The sequence below is a fragment of the Ochotona princeps genome, chromosome 1 (assembly GCF_030435755.1).
Source record: "Ochotona princeps isolate mOchPri1 chromosome 1, mOchPri1.hap1, whole genome shotgun sequence".
Classification (NCBI taxonomy): domain Eukaryota; kingdom Metazoa; phylum Chordata; class Mammalia; order Lagomorpha; family Ochotonidae; genus Ochotona; species Ochotona princeps.
The window spans coordinates 25769013-25787032 of NC_080832.1; the positions used below are offsets into that span (position 1 = coordinate 25769013).

Below are 18020 nucleotides of genomic sequence, written 5' to 3' on the forward strand. Positions count from 1 at the left end.
AAACATCAACAGGACTGAAATTCCCACAGGAAAGGGGCAGCTGGTGCGGGACAAGGCTGAGAGGTAGGCAGGAGCTGGGTCATGCAGCAGGGCTGAGCGAACACAGCAAGGTCTTCAATCTTCATCCTGATGGGATGCCATTCAATGTCAGAACCTGGGTTTCCAAGGTGGCACTACTTGGCAAAGGTTGGTTTTTTTTCTAAAGACTAGACCAAAAAAATGTGACACGAAGCTGTTGCAGAAGACAAAAATGAGGACATCATGGGTGATGGACAAGGTCTACTGGCAAGTTAGAGATGGGCTGAGGATTGCTCTGCGTGTCAGGTTATATACCTGGACAGATAACCATAGCAGCATATCAACTATAAGTCCCAGAGGTGAACAAGGATTGTGAGTTGGGTGGGGTGGGGCAGAGTTTCAGTGACTTTGGGTCATCTGAGCAGAGACACTGAGTTCTCTGTGGTTTTAAGGACAGAGCACAGCCCTGGATAGTGACATCGAAATGGGAATCCTAGACTTAGAAAACTGGCTGAAGGTGAGTGGGTGACCAGCTCTGGTAGAGACATGGCAGTTTGAGAAGCATGGTCACAGGCAAAGGGTTGGCCCCAGGGAAAGGCAGAGTGGCTGCCAGCTGCACTCAGCATCCTCCATGGAGCCAAGAGGCAGGCTGGGAAGAGGAAAAAGTGAGGATAAGTACTCAATGCTCATGGTAAGAAATCTGGGTCTGCCTGGGAAGGCCACAGAAGCTGCCCCCAGCAGGAAAGCTTGGGGAAGACAGAGCAGGGCAGTAGCTGAATAGACAGTCCTGCCTCTAATTTCCCACTCCCTTTATTTTTCCCGAGTTGCCTGATAAAACTGGCTAAAATGAGGGCAGAGCCTCTTCCAGTTGCACAGTTCTGCCGTTCTACCTCACTGTTGCACACCCCAGCTCACAAACCCAGGAGTGCCAAGTCCTAAAAATAAACACTATTCTTTCAGGCCTGCCCACCCCGTCCTCCCCCAGGTTAAGCCCATGCTTTGCAGTCTGCTCTACTATCCCAGTCGGACCAGTTCTTCACTAATAAGAAAACACAAAACAGCACTAAATGGAAGATGCATACACTGCTTTGCTGGATATTCTGTAGCCACGAGAAGCAATGATTTTCAAGCAGGTGACAGCAATGTAGTCAAAGTAGAAGAAAGTGCTATAGTTGAAAACTGGTTTAAATATAAATGTGATATAGTAGAAGAAAATATAAGTAATGCTATTGCCACATGTGGTACTGCACTTTGCCAAAGGATGAAGCTCCAAAATGTCAACAGAGCTACCACTGAGCAGGTGGCCCATAAACTCCTATGGGTCTTCATACTGGGCTAACACTTGTCAGTGTTTTAAAACGGAGATTGATGAGTGTAGCTCTTTCAAGTTTGAAAAAAAAGTATCATTCAAGGGGCCAGTTTCTTTGGTAACTTCTTAAATATCCTTTTCTCATATTGTAGGTACAGGATCATAAACAATAGTGCCTCTAACTCAAGGAGTTCATTACACTGCTGACATTATTTTGACTGGCAGTCATCTAGTCTTCTTCCTTCTGAATAAGCCCTAATTTTGCCTTTAAGAACCAACTTACCCTGATTCTGCATTTCAGTGGGATTTACAACCTAGGTTTAAGACACTTGGACTGGTCCAGTCCGCAACTAGAGGACTGGTTCAACAGTAGCCACATTTCCCCACGGGACAGGACAGGACAAGTAAAACCAAAGATAGGGCAGCAGTGATTGGGGCGGGTCTGCCCTAAACTTGGAAAAGTCCCCTTTGTTCTGCAATGGTCCGAGTGGCAGAGGATGCCCCTCTCCCAGGATGAACTAGGTTGGGGATGAGCCACTCCCTTCTGCAATGATGCAAGTGTGGCAGTTCAAGAGCCCAACTATGACAGTCCAGGAAGAGATGTCAGTCAACCCCCAAACAGCAGACGAAGTCCTGGAAACCAAACGTTAATTCTTGTGTCCTACTGAACTCAGCTATTCTTGTTGAGCATATTCCACTAATGGAGGAAATAAAACGTGGCTTGTCTCATTTTTTAAAAATTATATTTAGAAAGTGTTACAGAAAGAGATAGAGAGACAGACACAGAACTTTTATCTCCTAGATCACTCCCCCAGATGGCCACAATGGCCAGTGTGGGGCCAAGCGGAAGTCAGCAGCTAGAACTTCATCTGGGTTTCCTACATGGATGGAAGGGGCGATATGGTCCACCTGAGCCATCTTCTGCAGCTTTTCCCAGGCCATTAATAAGGGGTTGGATTGGAAGTGGAGCAAACAGCACTCAAACCAGTGTCCATTTAGGATGCCAGCATCAGAAGTAGTGGCCTTATCTGCCATGCCACAACACCAGCCCCACACTGCTTAAAAAAATCTGTTGATTTCAACAGATTTTTCATTTCTCTTGCCCCTACATTACTGTCTTATAACCAGTTCTTAGCCCAAGGAAGTAAGTACTCAGAGGCGTCAGGAAAGTGGCCGATTCTGAGGTGCCGAGGGATTCTTTCTGCAGGTACAGGGCCTTAGGGAGTCTGGGAAGGGAATTCTTGGCAGGACAGGTATGAGTAAGGGCGGAGAAGTATGCCATCCACAGCAAGTTCAAGAAACAGCTGCAGCAGGCACCCTCACTAGCCCAGGGAGCTCCTGGTTGGGGTGTGTGAGTGTGGCAGTGTGGGGTGGGGTGGGGTGGGGTGGGGGGCTGGCAAGTCAGCTAAGGCCAGCCTCTGAAGTGCAGTCTAAGGAATCTACAGGGGAATTTGTAAGGAAACCAAGAGAGCTGAGGAGTGCTGAGTCTTTTACTGTAAAAATAACATCAAGGTAGTGGAAAATGGACTGCACAGGGAAAGTTCACGTCTTCACACTTTGTTTATGCCCCATTCTCCCTCCAATGTGCCTTTCTTTCTAGCAAACTCCTCCCACAAACATTCTGCTCATCCTGTATTCCAATTCAGGGCAAGGGGAGGGCCAAATAAGTGCTTGAAGAACAAATAAGCCAAGGAAAGACGGACGGCCCCGCCAGCTTACTCCATCTTCAGGGAAAATCTACGTTGACCAGATCACAGCATCGCCTCCCCCATGCCACATTCATTTCCCTTTCTTTAGCCTGTTTTCCTGGTTTGCTCATTACTCATGTCCTAAATGACACACACTTTAACTACGTCCTGCACTGTGTCTCCATGTGCCCATTGCAGAGCGGTCGAAGGGAGAGGCAGGGTCTGCTGTGGCCATCAGGCTAGAGCCCAGGGTTCGCACAAGTAACCCATCTGGCTCTGTGCTGGGCTTCCCCAGTGGCCTCAACTCAGCAGTCTTGTAGTTAGACTAAACAAGATGTTGAAAATCAAATCCCAAACTCATTAGAAACACCCGATGCCTCTCCTCCTCCCTGTTTATCTACATCTACCGAACTTACAGCAAAATAATAATGAATACCAGGGATGTCTTGTTTGTCGCCCAGTCGGGTCCTGTGTTATTATGTTACCCAGCCATCTGTGACCCCTATTAGAGACAGGCATTTGGGAATCTAGCTCAGCATCAATCTGCTGAATGACAATGGCAAGGCAAAAAGCAGTACTGCGGCTTTAAGAGCTTGGCTGCTCTCTCAGATAGTCTATTTTTCTGTAACCCCTGACTAAAACAGTCAGGTGCTTTCATCTAGAAGATCAACTTCCTAGACAATATTCCACACAGCTGTGACGATATGCACAGGTTAAAATAAAAACCTTGTAATGATTGTACACATATCCCAAATCAAGACCTTTTAAATATGAAGTCACCCCTAAAGCCCTCTGAATCCTACATCTCATGCAAAGGCAGTGGGTAGCACACCTCTCCCCTTTCAGGCTGCATGAGAGCACACTGTCCAGACAAGCACCTGCTATTCCTCCCTTCCAAGGGAAAGAGTTTCAATTCTATTTTATCTTAATGGAATGGTTAAGTGAGGAATCTCCTGCTGACTTGGGCAAGACCAGGGTTGCCCGATTTCTTCTTGGTCTTTCCTTCTGCCAAAGCATAGCTTTCACCTGAGGTAGGTTCCAGGTCTCTGCATTTCCATCACAACCATTTGGATCTGCCAAATTCCAGCCTAATTGAAATGTCTTCCCTGCTGGCCTGCGCCCCCTGCCCACCCATACCCCCATGGAGTTTTGCAACCCCAGTCTGAAGGGAAACGCACATTGGTTACCTGGAACTTCTTTTCTAGGGTTCACCCATCTGAAATCCCACCTGTCTGAAGCACAGACCGCAACAGAATTGCAGCGGGCACACGATCCCAGCTGGATATTATTTGCCACGGATGAGCACCACGAAAGCTGACACTTAGCAAGCCGCCTGTCTCAGGAAAATCAAATTAAGCAAGCCCTGCCTTCCCGGGTCAGCTCGCCGACGTTTCAACACCAAGGATATCGGGTTTGGAAATCAGGCCCCTTGGTCTCCAACCAAAGGCTTAGTGGTCCTGCCTAATTCGATAATGCGGGACCACGGTCGGGGGCGTGAGGTCCCGACGGGGAGGACAGCGGTTCCCAGTCCAGGTTTAGGACAAGATAAAGGGACCCAAGGGGGTGCGGCCGCACGCCCACGCCCGAGCCAAGGTTTTCGTGTCCCATATCAATCCACCAAGGTAACTCTGGAAATTGCGTGAAATGCATCCCTCGCCAAGGCTTAGAGACAGCAGCCCTCCACCCCTCAACGCGCCCAGGGGTCGCTCCATTCCTGGCCCGTGAGGTCCTCCCCCGGCGGTGAGCAGGTGCTTGGCGCCAGCACCCGCCCCAGCTCCAAGATCCCGGCTCTCGGTCCCCGGGTCGCGACGCTTACCCAGGGCCCAGGTGCAGCTCTCCTTGATGGCTTTGTACTTGCTCCCAGACGCTTCCTTCTGCAGCTTCCTCAGGATCTCTTCCATCTTGACCTCCCAAGGGGCCGGCCGCGGACAGTCGCGGGGCGCACCCGAGTCGGGCCGGCAATGTCGCGGCGCTGGCTGCCTGGCCCTGGGCTCTCGAGCGGCCGCCGCTCTCGCCCCCTGCCTTCCCGGTGCGGCCGCTGATGAATCACGCCCGCTCCACGCCGCGGGCCACGTCAGCCCCGCCGCCCCGCCCCGGCGCCCCGCCCGCCGGCCGGGGTCAGGTGCGCTCCGCGCCGCGGCGCCCGGCTGGGCCCCAGGCTTGGCGGAGAGGTGGAGACGGATGTCCGGCTCTGGCTCGCCCGCCCCCCGCGGGTCCAGCCCGGCCTGAGGGAGGACTGGACGGCTGCCTGCAGGCGGCGGGGAGAGGCCTCAGTGTGGAAGGAGTTGGGGTGGCCCAGCTTGGAGCCCGGGAGTCTACAGGGCGATGCAGGCGCCGCGCCCGCCGCAAAACCGCTCATCCGCAGACTAGAAAATCCATGCATCCTAATCAACAGTGCCCAGGACCACCCCATGCCAGGCTGGAGGGGGAAGGGGTGATAGGAATGAACTGTGACCCTCCTGCAGGGAGCTCTCAGCCGCGCCCTCTTCACCCTGGAGGGAGGACTGGGTGCAGGTGTAAGCGCTCAGGATTCCCATTATACAGATGGGACCAGCAAGCCTAGAGAGACTGTGAGTTCCCAAAGCAACAAGAATTAGACTCCAAACATGTCCTAGTCCAATAATCCCTTTTAAAATACGACCTTATTATTTTTTTAATTTGAAGATGTGTTTGAAAGACAAGGTCATAGAGAAAGAGGAAGGAAACAGCTCTTGCATCCCTTATTTCACTCCACACGTGGCTCCAGCCTGACCTCCCACGAGGGTGCAGGAGCCCAAGCCTTCAAGCCATCTTCTACTGCTTTCCCAGGTGCATTAGTAGGGAGTGAATGGGAAGCAGAGCAGCTGGGACTTGAACTGAGGCTGGGTATGCAGAACCCCAAAACTGCCCTAGGTGGGAGGAAGCCCCTCCCCTGGAAGGTAGTTGAGGAGAAAGGGGAAACGGGATTCGTATCCTGAATATTGCGGCTGGGAGTCAAGCAAAGGTTTCCAGGCCATTGGCTTTTCCTACAGCGATGTAGTTTGGTAATGATGGTCTGCAGAGGGCATCTGGCAGCTGGGAGAGCAGTAAGGAGGTTTTGCAAAACCTTCAGAATAAATCAGGCTCTTGAGAGGTGGGGGTCATTCCAATCACTTGCAAAGTCTTAGTTTGCATCAAGAAGCCTAACAAAGCCATTATGACAGTGGACAGCATATCCAGGTGCACATGGAGGATATGGCAGTCCATCGGAACCTGCAGAGGACACCTGGTACCACAGCAGGACGGAGGGCAGAACAGATCGATATCTATCCCAGCCATGTGTTGACAGTGAAAATCTGGGCAAATGGAGACTCTAAGGTGGACTATGTCAGCCAGTGGATTCTGGAGAGATTTCATCGTGCTTGGAATGGCGAAATTGGCAGCAAGTCAGAACTGTAGAACTATCAAAGCCACTTGAGCAGGACCCTTGGAGCATGAACCACACTGGGGACCTGAGATGGGTGGGAGGCTGGGTGGGGCTTCTCCCTTTCTCTCTCCCCTTTCCCCAGATACAGAAAAAATAATAATAATGTGGAAACAACGATATTACCCACTTTCCCGTAGCCCTTGACCCTTTGTACTCTGATCAAGTGTGTAAAGATTATCAAAATAAAAAATTTACAAAAAAACAAAACAAAAGAAAACAAGATTTCTAACGATAAAAGCTAGTCGGAGCCACGCTGTGGCAGAGCAGGTAAAGCCATCACCTCTGGCACAAAAGCAGCACAGGCCACAGGTTCAAGTCTCAGATGTCCCACTTTCTAAAAACTTATTATTTTGTATTGAAAAGTCATATATACAAAGAGAAGAGGAGAGAAAAAGATCTTCTGTTCATTGACTCACTCCCCAAGTGACCGCAACCGCCAGAGCTGAGTCAATCCGAAGCCAGGAGCCGGGAGCTTCTTCTGGGTCTCCCACATGGGCTCAGGGTTCCAAGGCTTTGGGCTGTCCTCCACTACTTTTCCAGGCCACAAGCAGGGAGCTGGATGGGAAGCGCGGCTTCCAGGATTAGAACTGATGCCCATATGGGATCCTTGCGTATTCAAGGCGAGAACTTTAGCCACTAGGCTATGGCACTGGTCCAAGATGCCCCACTTTCAATCCAGCTTCTGATAATGTGCCTGGAAAAGAAACTGAAGATAGTCCAACTGTTTGGGCCCCTGCACCCACATGGGAGACCTGGAAAAAACTCCTAGGTCCTAGCTTTGAACTGGCCCATCCCCAACAGTTTTCAGCCGTTTCGGGGAGTGAACCAGTGGATGGAGTATCTCATTGCTTCTCTCTTGTGTAACTCTGCTTTTCAAATAAATAAATCTTTTTAAAAAAGAAACATGTATGCTGTAAAAGGTGATGAATATGAAATCAATTCACAGAGGAAGAAATACAAATGACCCATGAAGCTACAAAAAGTTAAAGTATCCATTCATGAAAAGAGTATATTGTCAAATAAGATGTTACTTTTTTTTAACATTTGTTTATGAATGAGAGTTAAAGAGAGAAAGGGAGACAGAGAAAGAGGTCTTCCATCCTCCTGTTCACCCCCGGAGTGGCTGCAATGGCCAGTGCTGGAACAGGCTAACCAGGAGCTTCTCCAAGTCTCCTGTGGTGGGGAACAGAGTTTGGGCCATCTTCCACTGCTTTCTCCAGACTATTAGCAAGGAGCTGGATAGGAAGTGGGGAAACCAGGACCAGAACCAGTGCCCATATGGGATGTTGAACCCACTATGCCACAAAAATTAAATTGGCTGTAAAAGTTTTTAGATGTATTTATTTGAAAGCAGAGTGACAGAAAGAGAAAGAGAGAGAAGAGAAGAGAGAGAGAGAGATCTTCCATCCACTAGTTCACTTCCCAAATGCCCCGAACAGACAGAGCTGGGTCAGGCTGAAACCAGGAGCCATGACTTCCACCTGGCCTCTCATGTGGGTGACAGAGGCCAAAGCACTTGGGTCATCATCTTATGCTGTCTTTCCAAGAACATCAGTAAGAAACTGGACTGGTCTATGGCCATACCACCCTGACCGTGCCCGATCTCGTCTGATCTTGGAAGCCAAGCAGGGTCAGGGCTGGTTATTACTTGGGTTGGGAGAAATAGGATTGAAGCAGAACAGCTAGGCCAGGAACCCACCTCCTCAGTTTGGGATGACAATATTGCAAGTGGTGGCCTAAACCAACACAATGCTGCCATCTGGTTAAGAGATTTTTTGAATGCTGTTTCCCAATTAGCACTCGCTCTTCTGGGTCTCCCACATGATTGCAGAGGCTGGAGGAGTCATTTGCTGCTTTCCCAAGTGCATTAGCAGGGAGCTGGATTGGAAGTAGTAACCCTCTCATGTCTTGGGAGCTGGTTCTGGAGTCCTGGAGGGACTCTGGGTAGGTACTGAGGAAGTGATTATGGAAATGGATTAATAATTTCCTATAAGGATTCCAGTGTGTCTGCTTATACATATCTAAAGGCTTACTTATTTTGCTGAAGGGCAGAGTTACAGAGAGAGAGAGAGAGAGAGAGAGAGACAGAAAGTAATCGCCCACCTGTTGGTTCACTTCCCAAAAAGCTGCACAGTAAGGGCGCAGCCAGGCTGACACCAGGAGACAGGAGCTTCATCAAGGTGTCCCGTGTTGGCAGCAGGAGCCCAAGCACTTGAGCTATCCTGTGCTGCTTTTCCAGGCACATTAGCAGGGAACTGGATTGGAAGTGGAGCAACTGGAACTCAAATTGGTGCTCACATGGCATGCTTGCCTCACAAGTACCAGCTTAACCCACTGTGCACAATGCTAGGGTCAATTATATTTGTTTAAAAAATATTGTGTGTTCCATAGCCTTTAAAAATATAGGCAAGGACAGGGTGGGGGCTGGTGCCACACAGGTTAAGCCTCTGCCCTTGGTGCCAGCATTCCATATGGGTTTGAGTTTTGGGTGCTCTACTTGCAATCCAGGTGCCTGACTACTACCTAGGAAAGTAATGGAAGATGGTCCAAATCCTTGGGCCCTTGCACTCACATGGGAGACCCTTCAGATGGCCCAGCTCTGGCCATTGTGAGCGTTTGGAAAATGAATCACTGAGTAGAAAAACTCTTCTTTCTGTAAATCTACCTTTCAACTAAAATTAAATATATTTTTAAAAAGAATACTATGGGGCATGAATATTGAATGACAGGAAAAATAAGTTTTATTATATAGTTAAATAACAAATTAGACAATGCTGTGTACTTCTGTGCACTTAATGATCCCAAATTTCTTGTATGAGCAATTGATATAGACAAATAAGTTTAAAAATACATTTTAAACATAATAAAACATACACAAAATATTCACAGAGGTGATTTACAGTGAAATTATAGGTAAGTTTGACACTAAACATTTTAAAAATTATTTGTTGGAGAGGCGGACACACACACACACACACACGAGTACAGCTCCCATCTGCTGTTTATTGTAAAAAAAAAAAAAAAAAATGCCTGCAATGGCAAGGAGCCAAAGTCAGGAACTCAATCCAGGTCTTCCACACAAGGGGCAGAACACAAGTACTTGAGCCGTACTGTTGCCTCCCAGGGTCTGCATTAGCAGGAAACTGGAAACAGGATCAGAAGCTGGGCGTCAACTCCAGGCACTGTGATGGAGCATGTGGGCATCCTAACCAGTGTTTTAAACTCTGGAGCAAATGCCAGCCCCAATTTTCTACTTTTATAACAAGAAGTGTTACTTTTCTAAAGGTGGTGCAAAAATGAAATACAGGCAGTATCCTGGCAACAAGATCAACGCACAATGAAAGCAAGGACAACTACAGACAAGGCAATAGAGGTAGGAGTGATGACTTAGGAAGCTGGTGAGCCTGCTAAGGGATGAGCCTGGCTGCAGCAGGTTAAGCAAGAGCAGGTTAAGTCCCATGCATAAATGTATTGAGTGGGTGTTCATCACTGTAACGAATTATTTTTAGCTCATGGATTGGGGGTGTTGCAGGCTAAGATTAGGGAGCAATTTGTTTACTATCTGGTAATGGTGCTTTTGCTGCAGAATATTAAGGCAACACAGGGCATTGTGTGCTTAAAAGGAATGCATCGTGGACATCTCTTTGTATCTCTCTATAAAGCTGCCCCGATTCAGGCCTTCACTCTAAGAACCCAGCTTCAACCACCACAGTAGGATTAAGTGTTCATCATCTTCATACAATCAACATAAGACTTTTGGAAACCTGATTTTAACAGATGAGCTTTTGGGGGTACATTTGATATCAGTCTAATATCTGAAGCACAGTCATCAGAAACCCACTTAGATGTTGGCTTTAAAGGAGAGTAGATGTCTTTCTACCTTTCCCACCACAACTCATGGTGGGAAACATGCTCTGTATTTACATCCAGAATGCAAACAAACTCAGAGAAAGGTAAATTTTAAAAAAAATGACCTGCAACAGGGACCATGCTTACCCGTATTAGACTCATGATTAGATATGATTGCATTCACTGTAGCAGCACACACGCCTGTTCCCACCTCCATTCCATGCTAGGGACGTATGGACCATGCTATAAACACAATCAAGGTGGCTTATGATTTAAGGCTTGTCTCTTCCCATTGTCTCTACGTTTGTTGGTTAAAAATTCTGGTTCAAACAAATAAATTGCTGGGCATGCTATTAATAATGCATCCTACTTTGCAATGGAAATTTTTCCTAATTTAACATGGTGATAAGCTTATACTCATTCTTCAGTGTGTTTAAATAAAGAATTAGTAATTTAAAATTTTTGAAATAGTTAAACTTGGAGACTTAGGATTAATATGTTTAATTTTATTTCATTTAAAATGTTTCATGAAAGTTGTCCTTATGTGTTGCATAACCATGATGATAGCTTTCATGTATTTTGTAATTGAAGAATATATTCAACATCTTGAAATATATTGCTACTTTTTTCCCCTCAATTCAAGTTCAGTTCAATTAGAATGTCAAAAATATGAGTTCCATAAACACTTTTTGTGGAAATACCACCCTCAAAATGTTTGCCCCATACAATCAACTGAACCTGATAGTGACAATTTATTTGCCCTTTTTTTCTTTCTCTGAAGATGATTTAGGGCCTCTTAGCTTGCTCTAGCTCCATGTGGTTTTTTATTTCTTTGTTTTTGTTTAGTGGTGGAGGCCAGTTCTTAAGCTTATTTTCTGTAAATTTTCAGCATTTGAGAAATTATGCTTGATCATTATTTTAAAAGCCTATTTTTGAATATTTCTCCCATAAAATAATTAATTAGAAGAAATTAGTGTCATGATATTGCTGCTATACACATGCCAAGATTTAGCAATTCAACCAGATTGTGCTCTTGTGTTCTTCACATTATTATTATTTTTCTGATACTAAGATGAATGATTCTATGAACAATTGGTACAATTTTGTTTAAAATGTAATTATTACAAGGTGGCAAGGCTTATAATAATTCCTAATCCTAAAAGCACATTGAAAGTTAGTAACTCTTAGCCAAGTTTTAGGGGAAGGTCTTATTGCCTTTCCCAAACAGTAGATAAAGATTTTCTAAACTCCATTTTACAATTAACTGTACATGACATTGACATAAAGCTCAACTATGAAACACTAAGTCCTTTGATAGAATTATGGTCAAATTCAGAACACTAAATTAAATACCATTTCAAGGCAGGGGTTAGAGCCAGCTGATTCCCAGTTGGTGCATGCCACGTAGCTCAGTTGTCCATGGCATTTGCTGCAATGCACACAGCTCTTGCTTAACATATGTGGATTCCATTCTGATATTATAAATTCCACATTGCTTCATTTCTGAAATGAATTTGTCTTGGTTAAACAGACTCAGAAATTTCTCAATCTGCTATTGGGGAAAGGCTGGAAATTTTTAAAAGCACCAAACTAGAAGATTTGAGAGATTTGAGTCTGTTGATGAGCAGTATTTTTATTCAGAGTAAAAAGACATAAAAGTAGAAGGTGAAGATGTACCCGTATAGAGGGTCTAGCAAGTCTCCTAAGGAGGTAGAAAGAAGGAATGTGGAGTCCAATTAGAGTTACCATCCCTTTAGGGGATGAAGGTCAAATCACAGATGCTGAAGGAAAGATAGAGGTTAGTTTAATTCCTTGTTGGGGCAGGAATTTGTGGGAACTACATTTGATGAATTCTGTTTTCCTCATGAGACGGGAAGACATTTGTTAAGCGTAAGAGGCCCAGGCTGAAGCTACAAGCCTGGAAATCCATCCAGGTTTCCTGTGTGGATGGCAGACATCCAAAGACCTGCTTCCTTCCTAGTTGCCTCTGCAAGAAACTGGATGGAAAGTGGAGCAGCCTGGACTCCACAGTGCTTGGATGGAATATTGGTGTCAAAGCTAGCAGTTTAGTGTGCTGGACCCTCAACAATGAACCCTCAACTCTCTTCAACTTGTTTTACCTGATGTTTAAATAATTGACATTTTAACTTAATACTTCATTCACAATATACCAAAATGTTTGTAATATGACTAATGTAATCTGAAAATAACAGAAGCATATTTTTGCATTAAACTCAATTTGATATTAAATTCATAATAGGCATTAGGATTCCTGCAGCCACATGATGGGATTAAATAGAATGTGTGTGTGTGTGTGTGTGTGTGTGTGCGCGCAAGAGAGAGAGTTTGCCTAAGAACATAGCCAGAGTTTATAACACTCCCAAACCCAACAGAATAAATACTTTTCAAGGCGAACATTTACCTGGGAACTTGAATAATTATGGTATTTTGATTTCTAAAAATTTGGTAAAATATTAAATCAAATACACATTTTGAAGATTTTTATTTTTATTTGAATACATTACAGAAAGGGAAGGAAACACAGGGAGAGAGAGCTCTTCCCTCTGCTGGTTCACTCTCCAAATAGCTGTGATGGCCAGAGCTGAGCCAGTCTGTATCACCCACATAGGTGCAGCAATCCAAGGACTTGGGTCATCTCCCACTGCTTTCCCAGGCACATTAGCAGACAGCTGAATTGGAAGTATAGTAACTGGGACTTGAACCAGCACCCATACGGGATACTATCTCTGCAGGCAGAAGTTTAATGTGCTATGCCAGTGTGCCAGCCATCAAATACACATCTCATCTTTAATTGTACTGCCCATTTTGATTGTAAGGTTGAAAGGGAATTGTTCTTTCCCAGGCAGCCAACCCCCTGGGTACCAGGATCCAAGTGGACAGGTTACCTTCCCACCACACATGGGTCATTGACTTCCTTCTACTTCTGTCTCTGTGTTAAAAATCTTAAGCTCTGGCAGATCTGGTCTGTGCCAGTACACCAACATACAAATCTGTTCTCCATCATTCATAAAACAATCAAGTCTCAGAAGACAAGCTTTCATTCTCCCCCACTTCTAAAAGTCCTCAAGAATCTCTTCAATGTGCTTAGAAACAGAGTATTTTTACAGAACAATTTCCACACATGACCAGAGTCCATCAGAGCAGTGCCCTAGAGAAGGCAATGGGATAATTCACCAGTTAGGAAGATTTTTCATTTCCTTCTCCCCCTAGAATTAGACTTCTCTATAGCACATCCAAGGTTAGTGTTCTGCACTTTACCGCTTCCCTCCCCCTCCCCAATCCTATTCCAGCCAAGTGAGCTAGGCTAGTGTTTAGGGTGTACATTCTTGCCCAGGTGTCAGGGACCCTGGAGTCTGGGCTGTCAGGAGGAGCTGCAGGTGGTTTCACTCAGCCAGACCCACATCCCCGTGGGTCAGGTTAGTGTGACTGACACGAGTTCTCTCTCCCAGGCCCTCTGATGCCATCCTTCACAGTCATGCAAAGTTAGAGAGGCAAACTCCATTCTGCTCGGTCCTTGAACCACTTGCTTGGTACTGAGGGAAAACTGCTTTTCTTCCAAACACTACGTTTTCGAGTCTCTGGGACTGCAAGAATTTACCACCAAACTGAAAAGTGCATACGCCTCCAAAAAATTGGAAATAGCTTATTTTCCCCACAGCAACCAGTTAGGTTTTCATTATAAGAGAGAACGTTTGACAGGGACGAAAAGCCAGGTGTGTCCAATTGTTCACTTGACCACTCACAATAATTCATGCATATTTTAATTGTTCAAGCACTCTGTTCCTCAGCTGCATGGCAGTCATGGACACGTGCATAACAGGTGTGCTGCTTTCAGCTGCTCACTCTTGCAAGATGCTTGAACTGGAGAGAGGCCAGCCTCAAAGTCTCTGAGAGTGAATGGGATGCACAGGGGAGTGATGGAGAAGGGAGGGGAGAAACAGAGGCGGAGCCAGGGGCAAACATGAGAAAAGGTGATGAGAGTGGAGTATGAATTAAGGTAAACTTTCATGCTTCAAGTTCAAGTGAAGAGAGCGCCAATAAAAGACTGATAAGCAACGTTAGAAAATAGGAAGAAAAGGCAAATATGAGCTCACAAGATCTGATAAAGAATGTGGTTTCAAGGAAAGAGTGGCTACTGCCATCAGGGGCAGTTAAGAATTAATTAGGGACCTGGCAAGATCGCTTAGCTACTAAAGTTCTCGCTTTGAATGTGCCAAGATCCCATATGGGCGCCAGTTCTAATCCTAGAGGCCCCACTTCCCATCCAGCTCCCTGCTTGTGGCCTGAGAGAGCAGTTGAGGACTGCCCAGTCTGCACCTGTGTGGGAGACCCAGAAGAGGTTCCTGGATCTTTGCTTCAGATTGGCTCAGCTCCAACTGTTGCGGTCACTTGGGGAGTGAACCAACAGACAGAAGATCTTCCTCTCTGTCTCTCCTCCTCACTGTATATCTGCCTTTCCAATAAAAATAAATAAATCCTAAAAAAAAGGAATTCCTGAAATATGGTGGCATTTCTAAAGGGATTAAAAGATTAGCTTATTTTGGTGTAAGAATACATGCTATTTTTTTAAAAAAAAAATAATATGTACTTTCATATTCTTTTTTGTAAAAGATTTATTCACTTTATTACAGTCAGATATACAGAGAGGAGGAGAGACAGAGAGGAAGATCTTCCGTCTGATGATTCACTCCCCAAGTGAGCCGCAATGGGCCGGTGCTATGCTGATCCGAAGCCGGGAACCAGGAACCTCCTCCAGGACTCCCACGCAGGTGCAGGGTCCCAAGTCCTCGGGATGTCCTTGACTGCTTTCCCAGGCCACAAGCAGGGAGCTGGATGGGAAGTGGAGCTGCTGGGATCAGAACCGGCGCCCATATGGGATCCCGGGGCGTTCAAGGTGAGGACTTTAGCTGCTAGGCCACGCCACCGGGCCCTACTTTCATATTCTTGAAGTTTTTGAAGACCCCCTCAAACAAATAAATCTACTGGTGAAAAGAGATAAAATTTCTTAAATTTAGTTAATTATGTGGGAGATAAACATAAAACAAACTTTCATCTGCTGGTCTACTCTGGAAATGACAACAATGTCCAGGGCTACACAAGTCTGAAGCTGGGAAGGAGTAGTTCAAGCCAGATCTCCTACATAGGTGATAGGAGCTCAGTCTTGAGCCATCACCATCTCCCAAGCTCTATATTAGCAGGAAGTTGGAGTCATGAGTCAGAGCTGGCTAACAAACTTAGACACTTTGATGTGAGCTGCTGTGTCTTAACTAGTAGGCTACATCTGTGCTCATATTTTATTTATTTATTTTTTTTGTGAGGGACCTTAACCGAAAAGAACAATGTCACATTTAAGTTCAGTTACAAATGAAAACAAAAATTCTTATTTTCATTTAATAAATAGCAAAGGGGGAAAGTTCCTAGTGCACTGTGCTGCTGAACTCTAGGAATGCAGGGTCTTATGCACTGTTGTGGAGAGCAAAGTCACATTTTCTGAGTGTAGCCTGATGACTTCTTGCCAAACTCTTCCTTTGCATGCGCTTTTTAAGCTCAGTGCTTCTAGGAGTATATTCTGGGAATATCAGCTAACAGGAAAGTAATAAAATAACCACAGCAATGTTCATGGAAGCCATGTTGATAACAGTATGGACTGCAATCCAATAATATGAGTTGACTAAATAAGGCCAGCAGGAGTCATAGAACAGAATAAAGAAGCAGTCATTAAAAATGGATAATAGGGCCCGGCGGCGTGGCCTAGCAGCTAAAGTCCTCGCCTTGAATGCCCTGGGATCCCATATGGACGCCGGTTCTAATCCCGGCAGCTCCACTTCCCATCCAGCTCCCTGCTTGTGGCCTGGGAAAGCAGTTGAGGACGGCCCAATGCATTGGGACCCTGCACCCGTGTGGGAGACCCAGAAGAGGTTCCTGGTTCCCGGCTTCGGATCAGCGCAGCACCAGCCCATTGCGGCTCACTTAGGGAGTGAATCATCAGATGGAAGATCTTCCTCTGTCTCTCCTCCTCTCTGTATATCTGACTTTGTAATAAAATAAAAAAAAAATGGATAATGGTCTGGGACAAGCCATTGCCTGCAAAATGACAGACTATGAAGAGCAAATATAGCATTACAACATTTACATAAAAATATAACTGTGTGGACATATACACATGCATATCTACATGCACAAATGTGAGAGTACTAAAAATATGTCATGGAAAAATGTGCATTATGAAGACCATTAACAGTGGCATTGTGGTGGAGCATGTTAAACTCCTGATTGGTTCAATTCCTGGCTACTCTACTCCCAATCCAGCTTCCTGTCAATGCTGCTGAGAAAGCAATAGAAGATGGCCGAAGTACCCAGGCTCTTTCTACCCCTGTGGAAGTTTTGGGCTTCTGACTTCAGCTTGGCCTAGCCCTGGTCATTGTGGCCATTTGAGAATTAAACCAGTGGTTCGATGGGTCTCTCTCTCTCACTCTTTCTTTCTATTTCCCCAATCTGCTCTTTCTCTTTCTCTCTACCACCACCTGCTCCCTCTCTATCACTCTGTATTTCATACACACACACACACATACACACACACACAGAAAGAGAGAAGATAGGAAGTTAGGTTGGGAGGGAGGGAGGAGGAATGGAGGGAGGGAGGAAGGAAGGGAGAAAAGCAGGAAGGAGAAAAAAATCTTTGCAATGAAATAAATTTACTTTTTAATTTCACTTGCCCACTAGCTTTTTGAACTGCTCTTGTATATATGAGATAAATAATGTTGCTTAATTTTACTAACAGGTGCGAAACAAACTTAGTTTCTTGTTTATAATGTTGCATGCAATTTTATGTAGCCCAACTCTGTTATAATTGCATTTTCCTGACACATTCATTCCTTAAATCTCACTGCCTGATAACTATAATCTCTAATTTTTGTTTTCCAAAATTTTTGAGATCTCTGGTGTTGCCAGATCACCGTTCTCAACATGGCATCCATGCAGCCTGATGTGAATTAGCCAGTATTCAGAGATCAAGTAACAGCTGGCTTACTCCTGTTATATTCTTCCTGTGTTCAGGTTCTTAACTCTCCCAGTCTTGGCTGTTCTGATTTGTTGATACCTACAAACAGCTGTGTTTAATGCTTTTAAGCCCAGCTTTCTATGATTTTTAGCAGAAAGGTTGTTCCAGTACAGAGTTATGTTTGATAATCAGAGATTTAAAAAAAACAAAGCCATATTATATGTAAGTGCCCACTAATTGTTGCTAAAATAGAAGGGTTTTCAAATGAAGGAATTGTGTTTTCAGTATCATTTCCAATATTGCCATGTTTCGTATGAAGGTGATTCAAAAACTTGAACAAAATGAATATTATTTTGAAAATCCACCGATGGATTTCAAACTTTTTATCAAAATAAGTTTATCCTTTACTTCCATTTTCTATGAACCTAAAAAAAAATGGTTTAATTAAATAATTTAAAAAACAGAATAAGAATCCAATGGCTGAAGAGTGAGAAGCCACATTGACCTCAGCCACAGAAAGACCAGGTAAACACAGAAAGGGCCATGTTTCCAGGGGATTGGTTGAAAGACATTTCCAGTGGGAAAAGAACGGAATAAAACAGAGACTCTGTGGGACAGTGAGGAGAGAGGACAGACATACTTCTGCTACAACACTACCCACCCCTGAATGTACACAAGTGACTCCCCGCT

The 18020-nt window shown here is 45.1% G+C and overlaps 1 protein-coding gene across 1 annotated transcript in view; it reads right to left on the minus strand.

Annotated features, from left to right (window-relative positions):
- The window catches only part of ARFGEF3 (ARFGEF family member 3), a 172907-nt gene extending 167825 nt beyond the window's left edge, over nt 1-5082 (minus strand). Inside the window, exon 1 of the mRNA XM_004587269.3 lies at nt 4832-5082. Coding sequence (XP_004587326.2) covers nt 4832-4916 — 85 coding nt within the window. The 5' untranslated portion in view covers nt 4917-5082. The remainder of the gene's footprint in view (nt 1-4831) is intronic.
- Between the last annotated feature and the right edge of the window lie 12938 nt (nt 5083-18020).